Source organism: Alosa alosa, chromosome 7 (assembly GCF_017589495.1).
Source record: "Alosa alosa isolate M-15738 ecotype Scorff River chromosome 7, AALO_Geno_1.1, whole genome shotgun sequence".
NCBI classification, from domain to species: Eukaryota; Metazoa; Chordata; class Actinopteri; order Clupeiformes; family Clupeidae; genus Alosa; species Alosa alosa.
This window is the reverse complement of record NC_063195.1, coordinates 11,216,828-11,236,980: the sequence shown is the minus strand read 5'-3', so window position 1 is coordinate 11,236,980 and position 20,153 is coordinate 11,216,828. Positions and strand designations below refer to the sequence as shown.

Below are 20,153 nucleotides of genomic sequence, written 5' to 3'. Positions count from 1 at the left end.
GCTGCTTTTTTCAAACAGGCTTCGCCCATCCACAGTGAGACGCAAAGCGACAAAGAGAGACATAGGGATACAGAGCGCACGTAGGGGGAATTCTGGTAGAATAGCTTCAGTATGTTAATAGTATTAGTTAAATTTGTTATTTAAAATATTATAAAAGTATGTTAGTTAGAAATAATGTCAGTGTATTACTTTATTATGGTTAAGGTTATATAAATACATGCTTTACAGTTTCAAACTCGTTCTCTCATCATGATGTCTACAAACCATAGTGAAAGTTTTATACCACAATATCTGTCTGCACCTTGTTACTGTTTCGGTCCCAAACACACACAGCACCTACACCATGTTACTGTTTCAGTCCCAAACACACACAGCACCTACACCATGTTACTGTTTCAGTCCCAAACACATACCACACCTACACTATGTTACTGTCTCTTTAAGGAAAAGTACTCAAGTCTGAAGGAAGAATGTAGCTGTAAAATGTAGCTGTAAAACCTTTTTATAACAGGAACACAAAGTTCACTCTGAAACAGTCATCAGACAGTATCTGCGAAATATGGCTTAGGTGATTAAAGCGATCTTAAGGTAAGTGCATATATTTGTTTTGTGGTTAAATATAAGTTAATACGATAAAAGGGAAAACCTATACATTGGCAATTGGCAAAAATCACATTATTGATCTATGCTGTAAAATAAATGCTCTACACTTGTTGGCATCTAGAGTTATGTACACAGTGGACAATGGAGTCTTGTGGTCTTTGGACGAGGCTTTGTTATGAACAGTTTTCTACACCCTTCAGTAAAAATCCTTTACATATATACATCTGGTATAGTCAGGGAAAGTAATTTCAGTGCCTTTTGACCTGGGTTGAATGATGAATTTCGTCGTGGCTGATTTTCTGTGTCACGTGTCATGTGATCCCAGACTGGAACACATCTTTCATTGTGACTTTGATTATTGCAGATTTTCATTACTTATGTATAAAATAAGAACTGACAAAAGCAGAAGATTTGTCAGGTTTGTCCTATCCTGATATTAATCCTTGTGGTGAAGACTGTTCTCATAGCTAAAGCAGGGCTGTTAAGGAAGCACATACTCCACTGAGGTCAGTGCTGTGTGTCTGTTAGAATGTATCCAATAGCACAAGAGGAGGGAAGCTGACTCCAGATCATCATGGTGATTCAGTATGGTGATCATCATCATTACATTAGTTTGAGGTTAATTGCCCATGAGTCAATCATGTCTTTGGCCCCTCAACTAAAGTTGCCTAATGTTTTAAATAATGGCATGTGTTTAGAGAACTGCACAAGTTGTGTTCAAATCAGAATTTGAGCATTGATGACCAAGTTTTTGGCAGAAAAAGAAATCATAATATTCATGCTTAATAAATCATACATCATAATGTACCCACCGTATCTAATGCTTTAGGTGATGAGCTGTTCATGTATGAGATCACAAATTACAGGCTATGAACTCATGTCAATTCCTTATGATTCATGTGATTTTAAGGTTTGAAGTAATACATAAATCAATAATTAATTCATGCTTTCATGATAATTCATATATCCTTACCATAAAGTCTTACCAAATGTTTTAACTTAAACTTAGCGTTTCAAGTCAAAAGTGAATGAGTAAACAAGATAAGATCAGGCAAGAGTAAGATGTAGTGATTTAGAGTGATCTGGCCCTAGATGGAAAAATTTGTTCTGACCTGTATATGGTGGACAGGTGAGGAGGTGGTGGCGAGGCAGACAGGGCGGGCATTTGCCTTTGACCTCTGATAATAGAAGAAATACTTCACTGGATCTCCATACACACTGAACTTCAGACAATACTTATTTTACCAAAGAAAAAATAAGGAAACCAGGCAATTTCAGGGTTTTTTGAATACAAGAATTTATTTCTGAATTGTCTGAATTTATTTCTGAATTCCTTCATTCGTACAACTTTACATATGGGCCACATATGCATGTGATAACCATGTTTTTATAAGTAAGTAAGTCTTTCGATCTTGTGAGGAAAATTTGGTCTCTGCATTTATCCCAATCCGTGAATTAGTGAAATACACTCAGCACACAGTGAACACACAGTGAGGTGAAGCACACATTAATCCTGACGCGGTGAGCTGCCTGCTACAGCGGCGCTCAGGGAGCAGTGGAGAGTTAGGTGCCTTGCTCAAGGGCACTTCAGCCGTTCCTGCTGGTCGGGGTTCAAACCGGTAACCCTCCCGTTACTAGTCCGAAGCCCTAACCAGCCCTAACCAGTAGGCCACGGCTGCCCACAGCTGTTTGTCTCTTATGCACAATTTTTAAAACCCATCAGTGTTCCTCATTTGGTCATTCTCCAGTGTTTTTAAATTACTGACTTTACCATCACAACAGAATTATATTCAATATATTCTTGCTTATATATATCCAAAGGTTTAAGGAGTTAGTTGACATACTTGTGCCATGAGTCGCAAAGAGAGGCGGGGCCTTGATCCAAGCAGTGCTCCTGCAACACCTCACAACATGGGGAAGCCCTTTGACAGCAGTGAGGACAGTGTTCCATCAGACACAAGGTAAAATTATAGTTATAAGTGCATAAAGTATTTTACAACAAACTATACAACTTTTACAACTAACTGTAGAATTTTACTGAAAACAAGGCCTGTATTGCTGGAGAGGTTTCATTGTGTGCTGTTCATAGGGCAAAAACTAAAAGACCCCCATCCCCAGTACCGAGCTGTGCTTCCATGAAGAGTAACATGTCCATGACAGAGCCTTTCAAGTTCAGTGGAGACAACAATCCTTCTGACACCAGGTACAGTTCTTCTTGTGGCAAAATTGTTGTTCTAAACTCATGAAAAGCCTCTGAAGATAAACGTTGTTTTTCCCTATGCCGCCTTATCAACAGCTGTGTGACAGTAGCCTAACTAGCCACCAATGTGGTTAAATCATTAACACCAAGTAGTGAGCTAGTCTGTCTGGCAAGCTGCCAAGAGGCGAAAAGTTCTGCAGTTACCTCACCTCACGTCCTTGGCGGTTGAATTGTGTTGTAATAAACCCATAAATTATTATTATACTACAGTTTTATATAACAACATATATTATATATCGTAAGCTATATGAAATCAATATATCTTGTAATTGTATTGTATTTCTTGTATTATGTCCTATATGTGAAGATGTGGAGTGTGTGAACAGGAATTGGCAGCCATTGTGTCAATGAGCTGTGGTCATAGTTTCTGCAAGGATTGCGTTAGCAATCCGCTAGACCAGCCTGGACAGTTAGGACAACACATGTGTCTCCAGTGTAGTAAGTAACACAAAATCACCCACATTTGTGCCAAATGTGTATTTGTTGTATTGTTGTCTCTCTATGTTGACATCCTAACTACTGACAATAATAAGCAGCAAGCCAAGCTCTGTATTCTTGACCATATTCTGAAAATAATCAACACAATAATTTTGCCCATCACCTAGTCAACAGTGCACATATCTTGAAAAGCCACATAAGCATTTAAAAAAATATATATCTTATAAGAGTAACTTTAACTCTTCAGACAGAGAGGGACCAAATGTTATCTGGCAGAATAAAACTGTAGTTAATTTCAGTACAAATTTCCTGTGAGTGTGGAAATTATTGCCAGTGTGTTAATGATGTTAAAGAGTGTAAATAGTCCAGACTCTAAAGAGCGCTGGCAACCTCTGGTGTCCTCATGGCTGAAAAGTGGGTTCTAGTGTTGTTAAAGTGCCCATATTATGAATATTTTTCAACAAGTTAAAATAGGTCTATGAGTTCCAGAAAACATGTTTCTGAAGTTGTTTGCTGGAAAAAGATTCTTGCCTACCTCTATTACACTCTTTTTCAGTCCCTTTCAAAGTGTGCTGTTTCTGCTGCTCATTGCATATTAATGAGCTGCTGCCACTTACCCACGCCCCACTCCATTAACTGTTACCAGGGTCATTCGTGCCAAATCAGCAAATACCTCCAGCCTCGCCTGACCATCTTGGCTTTGCTTCATAGTTTATGTCAATAATGCTAAATATTACCCAACAGCTACTGTGCAAAGGTTTAAGCTTGTATCTACATTATTTTCTGAGATATGTATCTAGGCTTAACAGTTGAACTTGTAGGCTTGGTGTGGAGAGGTGGGGTGTTCATTATGCAACATCTGAAACACGCCAATTAAATATCCCCTAACATCTACTACACCTTCGTTCTACATAGTTAGTTAGGCTACAGAACTGCATCTTCTCAGATCACTGTGATATTATCTTGGTCAATAATTGCCAATTAGATTATTTAGCGTTCATGAAAACAAGTCGGTTGAAATCTTTAATCAGTTTCATTTCAATCGGATTTAAATAAAAATGTCCATGCAAACGTGGCTATTGATTCCAATGGGAAAGACAGCTAGATGCTAGTCACACGTTACATATTGATTCACAGGACATTCAATCCTTTTACTAACACAATGGTTATGGAGAAATGTGTAATTGACTTATGCCGAAACTATGTACACTACCAACCTTATTTGTTTCCAATACCCCAGTGTTGAGAGGACGAAGTTAGCCCGTAGCTAACACTTACCATATCTCTATGTAAAACGGTTAGCTTGCTAGCTAGCTATTTAACAGTTGAACTTCAGTAGCCTACAACATAAGCTTAGCTATCTCACCTAGTTGTAAGAAAATATGTAAGTGATGGGATTAGAATGAATCCCATGAACAAACAGATAACTCTTACACCAACCTTATTTTGTGCCTTTTGTTCACGTTTGTTCAACGATTTAGTATAAATCCTTTTCCCTGCCCACTTCGATGCAGCTCCATAGGTTTCCATTATAACGTAATTGCCCTAAAAGGAGGTGGTGGGTGGGAATATTGAAATATTTCGGCTTGTGACATCACCCTGGAGACTGAAGGCAGGATACATCCAGAAACCCTTATCTCACTCAAAACAGTATGGATGGTTTTTTTTTCCAAGGTTGGAGTGTGGAAGCACCAAAGACACACAATAACACATCAAATCCCAGAAAAAGTGATTTTTTTCATAATATCGGCACTTTAAAGGGGAACTTGGCAACTATTTCAACGTAATAAACCCGTTTAGAAATTATTTGGATGGTTAAATGACCTGTTCCGGTAAAAATGGTGACTTTCCCCGCTGCGCCTAGCGTCCCCAGGCGGAAAACCAACCTTGCAACATTGAGACTACCATCCCGGAAAGATAAATGAGAAACAAGAAACTCCTTTTAAATCGTGTTTCTTACCTTGTAACATCCACATAGTTCTCCCAAATTTATGCTAACCGTTCGCTAGCTTGTAAACAAATCCATGTGCTTTATCTTTACCTTTTCCCACAGTTTGAAAAAGCATAGTGCACAATTTCTCCAGCAGAGGGGGAAATCCTGCCAAGTTTCCCTTTAATGAAATGCAACACCTATGTTGTCCCTTAACATGGCGTTCCCTATGTGTGCCCTTCCATTGGAGAGGGGTGCCATTATGGAGTGGCCTCTTTGCTGCCACTACATGACAGTGTTTCATTTAGTGTCATTTCCAGTACAGAGTGCAGTAGAATGTAGCCCTGCATATTGTACAACATGTGGGAAAGCATAAAGTGCCAATGTAGATACTCCTCTAGTAGTTAAAATGTGATGCAGTGAAGCAAACCGTGTCCCTACTTACATCAATTTAGGGACATTTCCTAACTGATGCCCCTGCAGTGGAAAATCATGAAGGGCCCTCTTAGATAGCACTGTGGAACTATGAAGTGCCCTTGCAATGGAAAGGAACAAATCCCAGTATGAAGAGATGTAGTACCCTACAGTACTACAGTATGTGCCCTCTGGGGAAGGTAAAAATTAATTATAAACGAGAACCATGCCATTTCTCTAGCAAGTCATAGGCAAAAATGGCACATTTAGCTGCTAGAATTTCAAAAATGACATTCTAGCAGTTAAATGTGCCCCCTCTAGGTCTGACCTACCCACACCTCTGTTTTTAAGTCAGGTTACATTATGTCCAGCTAAATGTGAATGTGTTTGTTTGCAGGAAGTATTTTAGGTCATTGTTTGTTTAATCAGAGGGCTTGCTATTTTTTTGGTTTGTTCCAACTGACAGACATACATGGTCGAGTCCAGAGAAAACAAAGCTCTAGTAAAGATAGATTTACCTGTCTAGCCCCATAGACTCCCAATAATTCTGTGCTAGCTCGCGACCGCCCCTAGAGGAACTATGGGTGAACTGCAACCAGGTTCGATACAATGGAAGTGAACAGGCTCTTCGTAGACGGGCTCTGGTTGAGACTACATAGCCTACCCCTCGTCTCGTTCATTCAGGTTGTAATCTCACTAGAAGTTGCTGTTAGATCTATTGAACATTTACTTCCGTGCTTTAACATGGTCTGATACTACATAGGCCAGTCATTACTTTTGGGGGGCAACGCTTTGGGTGAACGCAATGTAGATTAACTCACAAATGAAAAAGCCATGAGGGACATTTTCTGACATTTCAACAACAAAACCAAGTTTGCCATCATTGTGAAAAATCGTCAAATTTGTCGCTAGATAAGGTTTTCTATCACTGGGGATGACCAAAAGTCACTAAATCGGTAACACTGTCAACACTGGAGAACTAGTTTAGAGCTTCAAATTTCTAACCTAAGATGGCGGCGGTGTTGCTGAGAGCCCAAGGCGACATCTAGTCAGTATGTCTATGTCTTCCACCAGCTAGGTTAATGCACTGGAATGTTTGTAAACATTTGTCTATATGCCTACAATAGTGTCTGGCATTCATTCAGTTTTCAACATATAACCACCCTCGTACTAATGGGAACACTGTACCATGAGTTTAGATGCTAAATAACGCCTATTATGTTGATTTAAATATTTTTAACATTCAATAAAATCCACTCCATAATTCAGCAACTGCAAGATGAAAGAAGATAAAACATTCTAAAATCATTGTCGACAAGAACGTGTTTTTAATTCACAAATCGTCAGAAGACACTGGATACATTTTAGTTATTTTCTTTAACAGATGGTGATACCTTGCAGTTAGTCATGAGAGCACATAAGACTACTTTGAAGAGGAGGTTTGAAGGCATTAATGAAGGAGCTGAAGACTCACATGTTAAAATGTCACTGAAGAAGATTTACACTGAGCTGTACATTACAGAGGGAGAGAGTGAAGGTGTAAACACTGAACATGAAATACAGCAAATTAGGAGGGAATTCAAAAGAAAAACATTACAGGAAACAGCAATCAAATGTAATGACATCTTTAAACCATTACCTGGACAAAATAAAATCATCCAAACAGTCCTGACCAAAGGCATCGCTGGCATCGGAAAAACAGTATCTGTGCATAAGTTCATTTTAGACTGGACAGAGGGGAACGGAAATGAGGACATAGATTTTATGTTCATTCTTCCGTTCAGGGAAATGAATTTGGTGAAAAATCGTCAATTCTCACTTCATGACCTTGTTGTTCTCTTCCACCCGGAAGTTAAAAGGCTGGATCCAAAGATATACCAAAGCTGTAAGGTTTTGTTCATCTTTGATGGCCTCGATGAAAGCAGACTTGAGGTGAATTTCAAAGCACAACATGATCAAAGTGTTTCTTCTGTTAGTGATGTCTCATCACTCAGCACACTGATTACAAAACTCTTCCATCGAAATATCCTGCCCTCTGCCCTCATCTGGGTGACCTCCCGACCAGCAGCTGCTGCCCAGATTCCTTCCCAGCGCATTGACCAAGTAACAGAGGTGCGAGGCTTCAATCACCCCCAGAAGGAGGAGTATTTCAGGAAGAGAATCAGTGATGAGTCTCAAGCCAGTAGAATTATCTCCCACGTGAAGTCCTCACGTAGCCTTTACATCATGTGCCACATTCCAGTTTTCTGTTGGATCACAGCTGCAGTACTTAGTGAGATTTTTGTCCACAACATCAACACTGAGATACCTACAACACTGACTGAAATGTTCGCTCACTTCCTGCTAATCCAGACAAATGTGAAAAGCCAAAAATACCACGGCAAGAATGAGTCAGACAAGCAACGCCTTCTGCAGTCTAACAAGAACATCCTCATGAAACTGGCTAAATTGGCCTATGAGCAATTGGAGAAGGGCAATATCTTGTTTTATGAGGAAGATATAATAATGTGTGGCATTGATGTTGCTGATGCATCTGTGTACACTGGCATGTGCACTGAAATCTTTAGGGAGGAGCCAGTGTTTGGACAGAGAAGGGTGTACTGCTTTGTCCACCTGAGCATCCAGGAGTTTCTTGCAGCGGTCTATGTGTTTTCCTGCTCTGTAAATGCAGACATGGAAGCACTGAGTGCCTTTCCAACCATGGGGGTGAATTTGCACCACTGGCTTGTAAGTGCTGTTGATAGAGCCTTAAAGAGTGAGAATGGACACCTGGACCTTTTCCTTCGCTTCCTTTTGGGCTGTGCACTCGAGTCCAATCAAAGGCTTCTGCAAGGCATCCTGCCAAAAACACAGGACTTCTCAGAGAGTATTAGAATAGCGGTTGAACACATAAAAAAAAAGATTAGTGAAAATGTGTTACATCACAAATCCAGTCCTCAACGGTACATGAATCTTTTACTTTGCTTGATGGAAATGAAAGACAATTCTGCATACTCAGAGATCCAACAGGATGTTAACTCAGGGAAGAAGATTTCTGTAGAGAAATGCTCAGCACTGGCCTACATGCTTCTGATGTCAGATGATGTTTTGGATGAATTTGACTTGTCAAAATACAACACATCTGAAGATGGACATAACAGACTGCTCACTGCTGTGAGTACTTCCAGAAAGGCAAAGTAAGTGTGAAATATATTCTAAAAATGGATATAGATGACATATATATATATATATATATATATATTACAGACAAAACAGATATGTTATTCAGGCTGTAACTCCAATGTAAAAACTAGAAATGGAGGCTGAGAGTTGCAAATTGATTGTGATTATTCTTTCCAGTCTTGCCAGCTGTAGTTTGAATCAATATTCCTGCACAATTCTCACCAATGCAATCCAGTCACCGGAATCACATCTGACAGAACTAAACCTGACCAACAATAGGATAACAGATAAGGGTATATCTAGCTTGTTTGGTGGATTAACCAGCAGATATTGCAAAATATTGATACTAAGGTGAGTTTTGAATGAATGGATAATGTGAAATGCAAAATGCAATAAAGAAAAATAGACTAAATGTCATTCTAATGCTATCTGGACAGTAGGCTAGGCTACCTAGGTCTGAACTAGATAGACCTGGTAGAAACAAGGCTGTTAACATTTTCCATCTTGAAACAAATGTACTATTTGCTTAAGTTTCACCATTCACATTCAAATCAAGCTATCATCACTCTAAACAAGCACCTTGGAAATCCAGAGTTCTCACGAGAGCACAATGGAATTGTCTCTGCGAGACACTCTGGCAAAGAGCAATGGTGCACGTTACTTTTACCCCAACATTCCGGGGAACCAGCTAAATTGATGAAGACAGCGCTGCAACATTGGAGGACAGTACACATTGGTCGTAGTGTTATCCGATTGCGTACAGGGAGATTTTTAAATGCATGCTTGTTGCCGCCCCTCGAGTTGGGCCATTACACTGCTCTTTGCCAGACCCTTAATCTTTCTAGATTATCAGGGTCTGGATTTTCCAGGCTACTAAACAAGTAAAATAAGCTTTTTCTCTTCTGAAATAAATATTTGGATCTGTGAGAATGGTGAAACTTCAGCATGTAGCCAAGCATGTAATCATTAGTCATTACAAAAAGTTCTGTAATGGTTGCCTGTCTCTTTCTCCAATTGTGTGATTGTGAGTGAGGATAATCAGGATAAAACATCTGTAAACAATCTACAATCTCATTAAAAAACAGTACACCCCCTATTTCTAATCGTCTAAACTTAAATGTGTTTATCATGTCTGCTTTCTTTTAAGACTGGCTGCCTGTGATCTCACCCATAACTGCTGCCATACACTGTCATCTGTACTCCAGCACAAAAACTCAAGCCTAAAGGAACTTGACCTGAGTTTCAATCATCTAACAGATTCTGGAATACAGTTAATGTGTGCTGGATTAGTATTTTCAGGTTGTAAACTGGAGACATTGAGGTTAGAGTGGTCAAACTTGAAACACTCAGACTTTAGTTTGTAATCTTCTCATATTATGTCTTACATGGTTAACGCTTTAGAATAACATGTGCTTATTAGTAGGGCTGTCAAAATAACTGATTAATTTTGATTAATTCATTTGTGAAAAAATAACTGATTAAAAAAATTAGTGCAGATTAATCGATTCTGTATGACCTTTGACCTCGAGCCGTTCTAGTAAAAATTAGACTGTAAAATGAAGGAGAGAGAAGAAAACGTGCTGCCTGGATCATTGATTGGAACATTTACTTTTTAAAAACGGCCTGATGGTCGTTATTCATAAAAAATAAAGTGTTGAAAATAAAGTCCTCTGCAATGTCTGCAGCAAGCAATTTGCATATCACCGGAGTTCATCAACTCTATAGTCGCACATCAATGCAAAGAAAATCCCTGAAGCACTTTTGAATTTATTTCCTCAGCATATTAGGTCATATCATAGATTAGTATGGCAATTATTTGAACAGTGAAAATAATAATAATAAAGAGTTTTTGAACTTTAATGTCACTAATGCTGATTATTCAATGATTCATTTGAATTTAAATATTTAAAATACTTTCACAGCAAAAAAATATATATGCGATTAATTTAGATTAATTAATCACAGAGTACATGTATGTAATTAATTAGATTTTTGTTTTTTTAATCGATTGACAGCCCTACTTATTAGGTATTATCAGTGCATAATAAAAAGTTAACAATTAATTACTAACAGTAAGTTAACTGTTGTTATCCTTTAATAACATGCAGCTTGTAAGTGTTAATAAGCAGCCTTTTAAGTTACACAAACATATTAACAGTTAACATGCAGCTTGTAAGTGTTAAGAAGCAGCTTGTTAGTGCTTGTTAATGGTGTATAAGACAAAGAGATGGATAATACACTTATAAGACCTAAAGCGTTACCCTTATAGGATATATTTAAGGCAAAGCAAAGCCGAATTATTCATACTAAGGTCATGTAAATATGTATATGCATTATTATTTAGCTCTTCTGTCTATGGTAAAACAGCATATTCAGACACCTAAAACTAAGCTTTATGAAAAGGCTCTCTGAAATGCATACATTTGAAAATACCTTGTTTGCTTTGTAGTGTAAATGCAGAGTTTCAGATATAATGAAGAGCAGTTGCCATAATACATATAAAATTGAGAGTTCCTTCTATAGTGAATTCGTTCGTAGTGTGGACACAAAACTTTTGGGGGAAAAAGTCAATGATATAATAAAATGGACGGAGATCATTTTCACCACAATTATATTTACCTATCTTACTATCGACAGAGCCTAAAGTTATCTCCTAATTTGTCTGCAGACTCAAATGCTGTGATCTCACGGAAGAATCATGTAAAATCCTGGGCTGGGCAGTAAACACAAACCTTAAGATGCTGGATCTCACCAACAATGAAGTTGGAGACTGTGGAGCAAAATCCTTGTCTTTGGGATTGAAGCACCCATGCTGCAAACTGGAAAATTTGATGTAAGTGGTTAGAATCCATATAATTTCAAACTGAAACCAGAATGCTTAAACTCTATTGATAATATGTTCTTCTGTAACACTATCTGCTGTTTGCTGGCATTTCTACAAATTCAGATAAAAAAAAACACTCACAGGAGGAAATTCAGCCAATTCAATATATTGTTGCTTTTTATGCCATGATCAGGCATATGGGATCTCTCTCTATAGTCTTTCAGGTTGTCTCATAACAGAGATCGGATGTGACCATTTGACATCAGCTTTAGACTCAAACCCTTTAAGCCTGAGAGAGTTGGATCTCAGCTACAATCATCCTGGTGTGTCGGGAGTCAAGAAACTCACAAGCATGTTGAAGAATACAGACTACAAACTGGAGAAACTCAAGTATGTAGTTGAATGTAGTGTTTGTGTGTAGTTTTCATACTCGGTACACATGAATTCTTTTCTTTGGTCATGTGTACAGTACTTGTGGTCTTGTGACTTGTAATGCATGTCTGTATATGTGTGTTGCCAATTCTTACTTACAGCACAGAGCACAATTCAGCGCGTTGGTTAAAGCCAGGACTGCAGAAATGTGAGAACTAAAACAATACATAACCCCTAAGTATTTCATAACAATATTCACAAATATGATTAAATTTGAGAATATATCTTGTCCTTGCCTTAACCTTCCTCATGTTTGCAGATACCTGTGAGCTCACACTAGACCCAGACACTGCAAGCCCACACCTTTTGTTTTCTGAGGGGAACAGGAAGGTGACATATGTGTTTGAGAAACAGCCCTACTCAGACAATATGAAGAGATTTGACAGCAGGGCTCAGGTCTTGTGCAGTGAGAGGTTGACAACACGTTGTTATTGGGAAGCAGACTTTTTTGGAAGGGTATATATAGCAGTGGCTTATAACAGCATCAAGAGGAGAGGTAGGGAAGAAAGTATTTTTGGATCCGATGACAAGTCCTGGCGCATGTCTGTAAATCTGGAATCTTCCTGGCCTGCTTTCTGGCATAATAAGAAGATGAGACACGTTACATATCAATTGAATGAAAACCGATTAGGAGTGTACCTGGACTGGCCGGCTGGCACTTTGTCCTTTTACAGCGTCTCCTTGAACACTCTCAAACTCCTGAACATGTACCACTCCACATTCACTGAGCCCCTACATGCAGCATTTGGGGTTTACAATAATGGAAATAGGGAGTCATCAATTTCTCTTTGCAGTGTACCCAACAGGATACAGACTACATATAATGATGGAGGGTAATGAAGCATTTTTTTTCATCTTTTCTTGCTACATCTTTATATTAATTAAAACACAGAAGCTGTATAACCCAGAGCAGAAGAAAGAGAAAAACATTTTAGATGAGTCTCTGTGTAAAACTCTGAGAGACATGCTGTAAACACCACATAGATGTCCTACTCCAGCTTGTTTAGCTGTGGCTTGATATGGTCATAGTTCAATGCAACACTGACAAGAGAAGTTGCCCGGTTAGCATGTTGTGAAATGTAAATCAGGTTTATAGGCCTGCATATACAAGGAATTTGGTCTCTGCATTTATCCCATCTGTCAATTAGTGAACACAAAGAGCACACAGTGAGGTGAAGCACACACTAACCCGGAACAATGAGCTGTAATACTACAGCGGCACTCGGGGAGCAGTGAGGGGTTAGGGGCGTTGTTCAAGGGCACTTCAGCCGTGGATGTGGGCATGAGAGAGCAGTGCTAAACCACATCCCCGCCCACATGTTTCCTACTGGTCGGGGGTCGAACCTGCAACCCTTTGGTTCCAAGCCCAAAGCACTAACCAGTAGGCCACGGATGCCCCATGTTCAAGAAGGACAGTTTGTTCAGGCTGAGAATGTGTTGTTTTGTTGCACCATTTGTCTACTTGAGTTTGTTGTGGTAGTTTCTCTGTGTTTATTGATTGCGTTGTGTCTTTATGGGGTCCAAAGCCACTTGAAAAGGTTCCTCAGGGGGATTTTGATGGTGTTCATTTAATTTGTTTTGCCCCTCATAACTTATGTCAGAATTGTATATGAATTTGTCTACCACAATCTATCACTAAATTTGATGGCTGCTTGTTGACATAATATGCTCTTTCTACCATAATAAAACTAAACAAATATATTTTTTCTCTTTTACAGGATGGAGATTTCAGCTGATGAAATTCTCTGTCTGAATCATAGACCAACAAACTGCTGCAAATCATGTGAGAACATCAAAGACACTTCACACTGGATCCTCATGGAACCCTCTGTTTCCATGGAGACAGGAGTCCCTGTGTATAAACACAGCTCTCCCCCAGGAAGGTTTGAGTGCACAGTATCCGGTTTGCGCTGGGTGTGCGCGGTTGAAGTCACTTTAGAGTATTGCTTTAGCGACCCTGATATCTTTAGAGCAGAGCTTGCCATGTTACGGTACACACCAATTGGTCCCTTGATGGACATCAAAGTGCTGTCAGGTGAACTGTTGGAGGCTCATCTGCCCCATTTTGCCTGCCTGGAAGGTTCCTATGCCTATGTCAGAGAGGCTGTGAGAGTTCTGCATGGGGACGACAGCGGTGTAACTCTAAAAACTTGTGAGCTGACTCGCTTCCATACAAAGCTCCTTAAGCCCTCCTTCTCACTGACAGGAGCCATTTTGAAAAAATGCTTCAGAATTAAAACCCACTTGGATGTGCTAATCTACCGGACCAGAGTGACGCCCCTGGTTCTCCTTGCATATGTCGTGCCGCGGGATGCTTCCATGATTCAGGCTGTTGAAAAGGATTTACCGAGAACTCAAGATGCAAAGGAGATCAAAACACATCGCCCAGACATGTCCATTCAGATGAACACTAAGTTTAGACTAAACATATCCCCTTGTCATGCTAGGATCTCTCCATCAGAGATCACCCTTAAATACATCAGACCTCCTGACTTATTTCGGGTGGTCATTGACAATGCAGAGGACTCCTTTGATTTGGAGATACTCAGTGAGGGGAAGTCCATATGGAGAGCGACATTGGAACGTTTTGAATATGGTGAGACTGGAGAAATGGCACACAGTCATGAAATGCCCTCAGCAGCAGCACACAGACATTCTCGAGAAGAGAGAGAGAGAGAGGTGGCTAACACAAGCAGAGAGGAGGCTTACTCAAGCAGTTCTGCCAGGAACAATGAAGTAGGAGGGATAATGGCCACCATGTCACACAAAGGTAACCTTTTTAACCACTGTCTGTATATATATATATATATATATATAATATACAACCCCAAAACAGAAAAAGTTGGGACGTTGTGTGAAATGTGAATAAAACCCGAATGTAATAATCTGCAAATCTCTTAAACTCATATTTAGCTGCAAAAAGGACACAGACAACATATCAAATGTTGAAAATGACAAATTTGACTATATCATGGAAAATATATGTTAATTTTGAATTTGATACCAGCAACATGTTTAAAAAAAAGTTGGGATGGGAATATCAAAATGTTGAAAAGTTATATGATAAAGAAAACAAAAGGAGGAATTAGGGTAACTGCCAACACGATTGGGCATAAAAAAGAGCATCCCTCTTAGAAGTAAAGATGTAGGGGTATTCATCACTCTGTGTAAATCTGTGTGCACAAATAATGAAATAATGCCATTTTAATGCTTCTTAACATGAAATTGTGAAGTATTTAGGGAGTTCATCATCTACATGACATAGTAGGCTATCTATCTATAAAGCGTCTGTGTGTCCTAATGTCTGTGGCACGCATATCTTGCTGACCGTTTGTCAGACTGACCTAAGAATTCGTATGTGGCTCGCGCGTGGCACAAAGGTGTGCAATCTCGATTTTGAAGATTTTTGAATGCATATTTCAAAATATTCTTATTTAGGTAGGACGTTTATCGCTGCACTGCACTGTTTCCAAGGGGACCAGTTTCAGGGGAGCTCCACCCATGTCTATTGTGTGGCTAGGTCTCACTTTGATGATAGTCAGTCACCGAGAAACACAGTTTGGATTCCAGCGGCTGAGTAATCTCACCTCATCTGCGAATTTGAGTAGCAGAAGTGTAGTGGTCTGCATTAGCATGGTAAACGGAGATTTAGCATGCTAGGAGATTTAGCTTATTCACATGTTGCATTGCTATGTAATTCAGGGATGTCTTTCATGTTGCTTAACGTAATGCCCATACTCATTTGATATGAGATACTTACATGCAATATTGCTTGGCATAATGCCCATACTCATTTGATACGAGATACTTACATGCAATATTGCTTGGCATAATGCCCATACTCATTTGATATGAGATACTTACATGCAATATTGCTTGGCATAATGCCCATACTAATTTGATACGAGATACTTACATGCAATATTGCTTGGCATAATGCCCATACTCATTTGATACGAGATACTTACATGCAATATTGCTTGGCATAATGCCCATACTCATTTGATACGAGATACTTACATGCTATATAGTATAATTTGTCTTCTCTATCATCAAGTTATTCAATAGGCTTAACATAAAGAATTAACTCAAGAATTAACTCAGGCGTATGTCATTTTAATCTGTAAAAATGTCACATGCAGCCATTCTTAAATTCTACTCACTGCACATGTATTATAATGTATTATAATATCATATTCATTATTGAATGCTTAGCTGGAATGTTTCCCTATCATCCTATTTTTTAAAGCAGGCCTACCTGCGGGCATGTAATTGGGCATGTAAAAGGGTTTTCTACAGGAATAGCATGTTTGAACAGGCACTGCACTAATTATTAAAACATCAGAAATCTTAGCAAACAAGGAAGAGAGATGAAAAACACATTGTATGGCCGTGGTTTTTTGGACCTCAGATGGCACTGCATCAACACCAGACCTGTTTCCCGACCTGTCATTGTATGGGCTCAGGAAAACCTCTAATAACCACAGTTTGATACTCAGTTCGAAAACTGCAGCCAAACTGATATTGAGACATGATACAGAAAATACAGTCTTATCTGGGCCTGAGCTTGCTTAAAATGGACTGAGGTAACATGGAAAAAGGTCCTGTGGTTAGACCAATCAAAATTTCCCATTCTTTTTGGAAACCATGGACTCATCTGGGCGAAAGAGGAGAGGGCCTATCCAAGTATCCAACCTATCCAACTTGTTTTATTGCTCAGTTCAAAACCCAACATCTATGACGGTTTGGAGAAGCATTAGTGCCTACAGCATGGGCATCTTGTACATTTGGCAAAGCACTGTCGTGACTTTTATTGACATATATCCTTTAGTTTATATATCTTTTATGTAGTATCTTTATTCTGTGTAATATCATTGTTTTGTGAAACTGAAGTCTGTAGTATGTTCAGTGTGGGAAAGGAAGACTGGTTTAAGGGAAAGAGCAGATCTGGCTGACAGGGTCATCAATAAGGTTTGGCGCCAGGAAATGTGAGCAAAACCTAAAGAATGTAGGAATAACAGGATGAGAGGGCAAAGGTGAAGTACCATTACTTGGTCAGTTATCTGTAAACAAAGAGTGTCTTGTCTGGGATGACGTGAAGGGGTATAAAGGCTGGACAACAGCCAGAGGATGTTAGCTTACTGAGCTTACTTTGCTCACTGCTCACTTTCTTACTTTGCTTTTCACTTACTTACTTGCTTCACTAACTAATGCTCCGGAGTGCATTAAAGCCATCATCTGCAGTATACATCCACAGTGTGCGGACTTCTTTTGATGTTGTATTATTTAATGTGGATTTGACACCACAGCACAATCAATTCTGAATGATGTATACAGGTTTTGAGCAATATATACCGGTACTGCCATCTAGGAAATGTCTATTTCAGGAAAGCAATGCCAAAATGAATCCTATACATATTTAAATAGTATTTGTCGATAGAGGAAGAGTCCAGGTGGCCTGTCTGCAGTCCAGATTTGTCAAATTAGGTTCATAATGGAAAAACATGACTAAGAATACCCCATACTGTTGTGCAATTTATATCCTATATCGAGAAGGGACAACATTTTGTTTGCAAAACTCTAGAAAATGGTCTCCTCAGTTCCTAAACATTAACAGAATTTTGTTAAATGAATAGGTGAAGCAGCACAGTGGTAAACATGCTTCCATCCTAACGTTTTTTGAAACATGTTGCTGGCATCAAATTCAAAATGAACATGTATTTTCCATGAAATAGTCCAATGATTCATTTTCAACATTTGATATGTTGTCTATGTCTACGAGACTTGTTCTGTATATTATCACATTCTTTTATTAGCATTTTACACAATGTCCCAACTTTTTATGTTTGTATATATATATATATATATATATATATATATATATGTGTGTGTGTGTGTGTGTGTGTGTGTGTGTGTGTGTGTGTGTGTGTGTGTGTGTGTGTGTAATATTTGAAATAACAATAAATCCATTACATTTTGTTTGTTTGTTTTACCTAATTTAACTGTGTTGAGGTGAGTCAAAACTCCGGGCAGAGCATATATAGCAGCAGCAGTAGAGACACTGTTTTAAAATCCTGAGCCTTGGTGATCTCTTCCTAGATCGACTGTTCTGTATTCGGCCTGATCTCATCGAGAGGACATCAGAACCTACACTGAAAGGTCTGGTTCTGAGGCTTGAATCCCATCAGCCTCCTGTGTTGAACAGGATGGAAGCACAAGTCATCCTGCAGAGGACCAGCGTGCTACATGAGCAGGTGACCTCCCTCATCGACATGGTGGTTAAAAAGGGAGACACCACGTGTGGCATCATGCTCTCCCTCCTTAAAGAACTGGACTATTACTTTTATCAAGACCTTATCAAGAAAACACTGAACCTTTCTTAAGACGGTTAGGATGAAACCTTCTCATATTGTCAGTGGGGCATTTGTGTGGTGCGTTGGTGAAGACTATGACATTTGAAAAACTGTTAAATGGTCATGATGTCATCATCATTATACTCCATGTCAGTCATGAGAAGAGGACTGATACACATAATGCACCTCCATTCTATTCTATTGGTCTCTAATTTAATCCAAATTAATTATGTAAACCATTATCTTTCCTGGAATGCTACTAATCAGTACTCTGACATTTTGAAAAATGTTATAAACAATGTGATAGAGGCCAAGGCCAATATTTGGGCCAAAGCAGCCAAATGGTCACACCCCATCTCAAACAAAGAACATTCCTCTCAGAACAGGGTGCCAGGCACCAAATATCTGTAAATGTATGTTGTGAATATAACATTCACGTTTGGTCTTGAATTGATACTTGTAATGTGGGCACCAGGCTGATAATGGTTTCATTATAATCTGATGTATCTGTGCATCGTTGTAGACTAAAAACTACACTATTAATCTTTAGGTGTTAGATTAAAGGTTTAAGTTTGGTGTGATATTGACCTAAAGTGTGTTGAAACATGATACCGAGTGTGAACTTTTGTCTCATAGCCCATCTCGGCCTGTCCCCTTGCATTCCGAAATCCGGCTATAGTTAGCCGATGCTACCAACACAAGTTCTTTCAATGGGATTGCCTCGGGCATCGGGCTAGCCATCCAAATAAATCACTATTTTACACCATTTACAAGGCTCAAAGTAGCTCCACACTTAATTGGTAGACTTCTGAGGGCCCTGACATTTAAAACGAGACATTGAGAACTTTGAAAAAGCATTGGTAGTTTATTTAAAAGAAGATTTATACAGACTGTACCTTCACAAAGTTCTCCGGGCGCTGCCATTTGACATCTCACGTGTCACAGGAAGTTGGCTGACCTTCAGTTTGTTGTAAAGGCATCACCTGCAGGTGAGAGAGGAGGCTACATCATATCATGGCTTCACTGTACAGATGTATACATTACAATATGACTGATCAGAAAGTATCAGATGATGGATAGACATTTAATGTAGTAGACTATTGATGCAAATATAATAAAAATAACTAACCTGTTGTGGAGTTTTGTTGAAACATCACATACTTACAAGTCCTATTCTACTGTATGATTCAGTGAAACATTATTCATCTAGTATGACATACAAGTGAACATGTATTTATTTAGTAAAGATGAGAGTTAAGGGTGTCATGAGTCAATTTAGTTTATCCAAACAGAAGAGTTTATTCACCAATTGCAACGTTTAACATTCAAAAAACACAGTGCATTATCCACATTCACAATATGTACTGTACACTCGTCAATACTAGGAAGAATTTTATACCACTGGTATTGTTATAAACATTGGACAATAACCTCTACAATCATCAAACATGTTCTGCCTTTTTTTAAAATTTGATAATGCATGGCGATGTCCACCTCACTGAGATCACAGAATTCATAGTTTAGCATACAACCCAGACTCTTGTTTGTATGCATGTACAGTTAAGAACAAAATTATTCATACCCCTGGCAAATATTGATTTAATGTTGATTTTCTCTTGACCAATATGTTTGTTCTGACTGAAAATGCCACATGCCAATAGGTTGTAAGACAATGTGGTAGAAACATGGAATCAATGTGCAGGGGGGTGGGTGTTTTATTTTAGGCGTTGACACTTA

The 20,153-nt window shown here is 38.9% G+C and overlaps 1 protein-coding gene across 1 annotated transcript; it reads left to right on the top strand.

Annotated features, from left to right (window-relative positions):
- Positions 1-520: 520 nt before the first annotated feature.
- LOC125297517 (NACHT, LRR and PYD domains-containing protein 12-like) lies at positions 521-19,550 on the top strand. The gene is made up of 13 exons (XM_048247883.1): positions 521-588; positions 2,425-2,564; positions 2,693-2,806; positions 3,171-3,301; positions 7,030-8,821; positions 8,985-9,158; positions 9,955-10,128; positions 11,476-11,640; positions 11,848-12,021; positions 12,165-12,211; positions 12,323-12,896; positions 13,782-14,833; positions 18,163-19,550. Exons 2-13 carry the CDS (start codon positions 2,455-2,457, stop codon positions 18,444-18,446), a joined length of 4,791 nt encoding a protein of 1,596 aa, XP_048103840.1. The 5' UTR covers positions 521-588; positions 2,425-2,454; the 3' UTR covers positions 18,447-19,550.
- The last annotated feature ends 603 nt before the right edge of the window (positions 19,551-20,153 follow it).

What these genes read in the sequence shown, in the direction of transcription:
- LOC125297517 (XM_048247883.1), top strand. Translation starts at nt 2,455, where the DNA reads ATGAGTCGCAAAGAGAGGCGGGGCCTTGATCCAAGCAGTGCTCCTGCA. An exon ending in AGTGTTCCATCAGACACAAG is followed by an intron (nt 2,565 to 2,692) that starts GTAAAATTATAG and finishes TGCTGTTCATAG; the next exon opens with GGCAAAAACTAAAAGACCCC. An exon ending in AACAATCCTTCTGACACCAG is followed by an intron (nt 2,807 to 3,170) that starts GTACAGTTCTTC and finishes CTATATGTGAAG; the next exon opens with ATGTGGAGTGTGTGAACAGG.